At 32.0% G+C, this 1,084-nt stretch overlaps 1 protein-coding gene across 1 annotated transcript in view; it reads left to right on the plus strand.

Annotated features, from left to right (window-relative positions):
* Positions 1-573, plus strand: part of LOC106464587 (cilia- and flagella-associated protein 36-like) — a 24,833-nt gene extending 24,260 nt beyond the window's left edge. The window contains exon 7 of the mRNA XM_022392320.1: positions 505-573. Coding sequence (XP_022248028.1) covers positions 505-573 — 69 coding nt within the window. The remainder of the gene's footprint in view (positions 1-504) is intronic.
* Positions 574-1,084: the final 511 nt, after the last annotated feature.

Below are 1,084 nucleotides of genomic sequence, written 5' to 3' on the forward strand. Positions count from 1 at the left end.
TACACACATTATGTTACCTTTCGCGTCACGTTTTCCCCCTCTTATATATACCAGCCTACCCTATCTAGTAAATACTAGAGCATTCGCCAAAGTACATGATAGTTCTAGAAACGTTGCGTCACAGTAGTCGTGTGACTCGCTGATCAACAATACGAATTTTACATTTCCTTCACTCATAGTTTGTGCCACCATCAGGGCTTGAGTTGAGGAGGAGGAAACCAGAGCACTGTTCCTGTTGTAAAGAATTGTTGTGAAAATGTTCTTGTTGTTAGAAATTTTTATGAAATGTCCCTGTTGTAGAATGTCCAAGTACATATGTAAATTTAAAGTTATCACAATCTTACCAATTTATATTATTTATGCAGGCCTACTTTGCAACACGTCATTATTCTACATTTGAGTTACTTTTCTGTGTCAACATAGATCGTGACTTTATCAAGTATTCAAAATAAAAGACTCTGGTGGTCCCTGGATATCCCACCTCATAGGGAATGTGAAACTGAGCTCCACTTGATAACTTTACACAACTCAAACCCTGACTGCCATGGATGTATAGCTAATTTTCTTTTTTAACGTAACAAATTAAATGGAAATGTGAATTTGTTTTTATTTAACCTTTAAAATACTTTTCAATATTTTGAAATGTTGAAGTTAGTTACCATTAGCAAGAAACTGTATAAGTTACATATATTTACTGATTATACACTGAAAAACTTTTAATTATTCAATTAATTCATGAAATCCTATTAAATACTCCTCAATCGGAATTGTATTTGCATGTAGCTAAAACATATTAAGTTTATCAGTAACACATAAAACAGCAGAACATGAAATTTAGCAAATATGAAACTACTCTAGTTATAAAACTATGCTGAACAGTAAGAGAAAAAGTAAAAAAGTTTAGCTCTAATTATCGGCCTTATGAGACGAGGAAATCACTTCCTAATTTAATCTTGTTGATTCACTTCTGTGAATGATTTTTGCTGTGGCCTTTTTTGTTATAACTTACGACTATTTATTATATTATAGTATATTGCAGACTTTAAACTCTGGTTATTGAGTAAAACAATTTGCAAGTTAGAAA

This window comes from Limulus polyphemus, unplaced genomic scaffold, assembly GCF_000517525.1.
Source record: "Limulus polyphemus unplaced genomic scaffold, Limulus_polyphemus-2.1.2 Scaffold1696, whole genome shotgun sequence".
Lineage (NCBI taxonomy): Eukaryota > Metazoa > Arthropoda > Merostomata > Xiphosura > Limulidae > Limulus > Limulus polyphemus.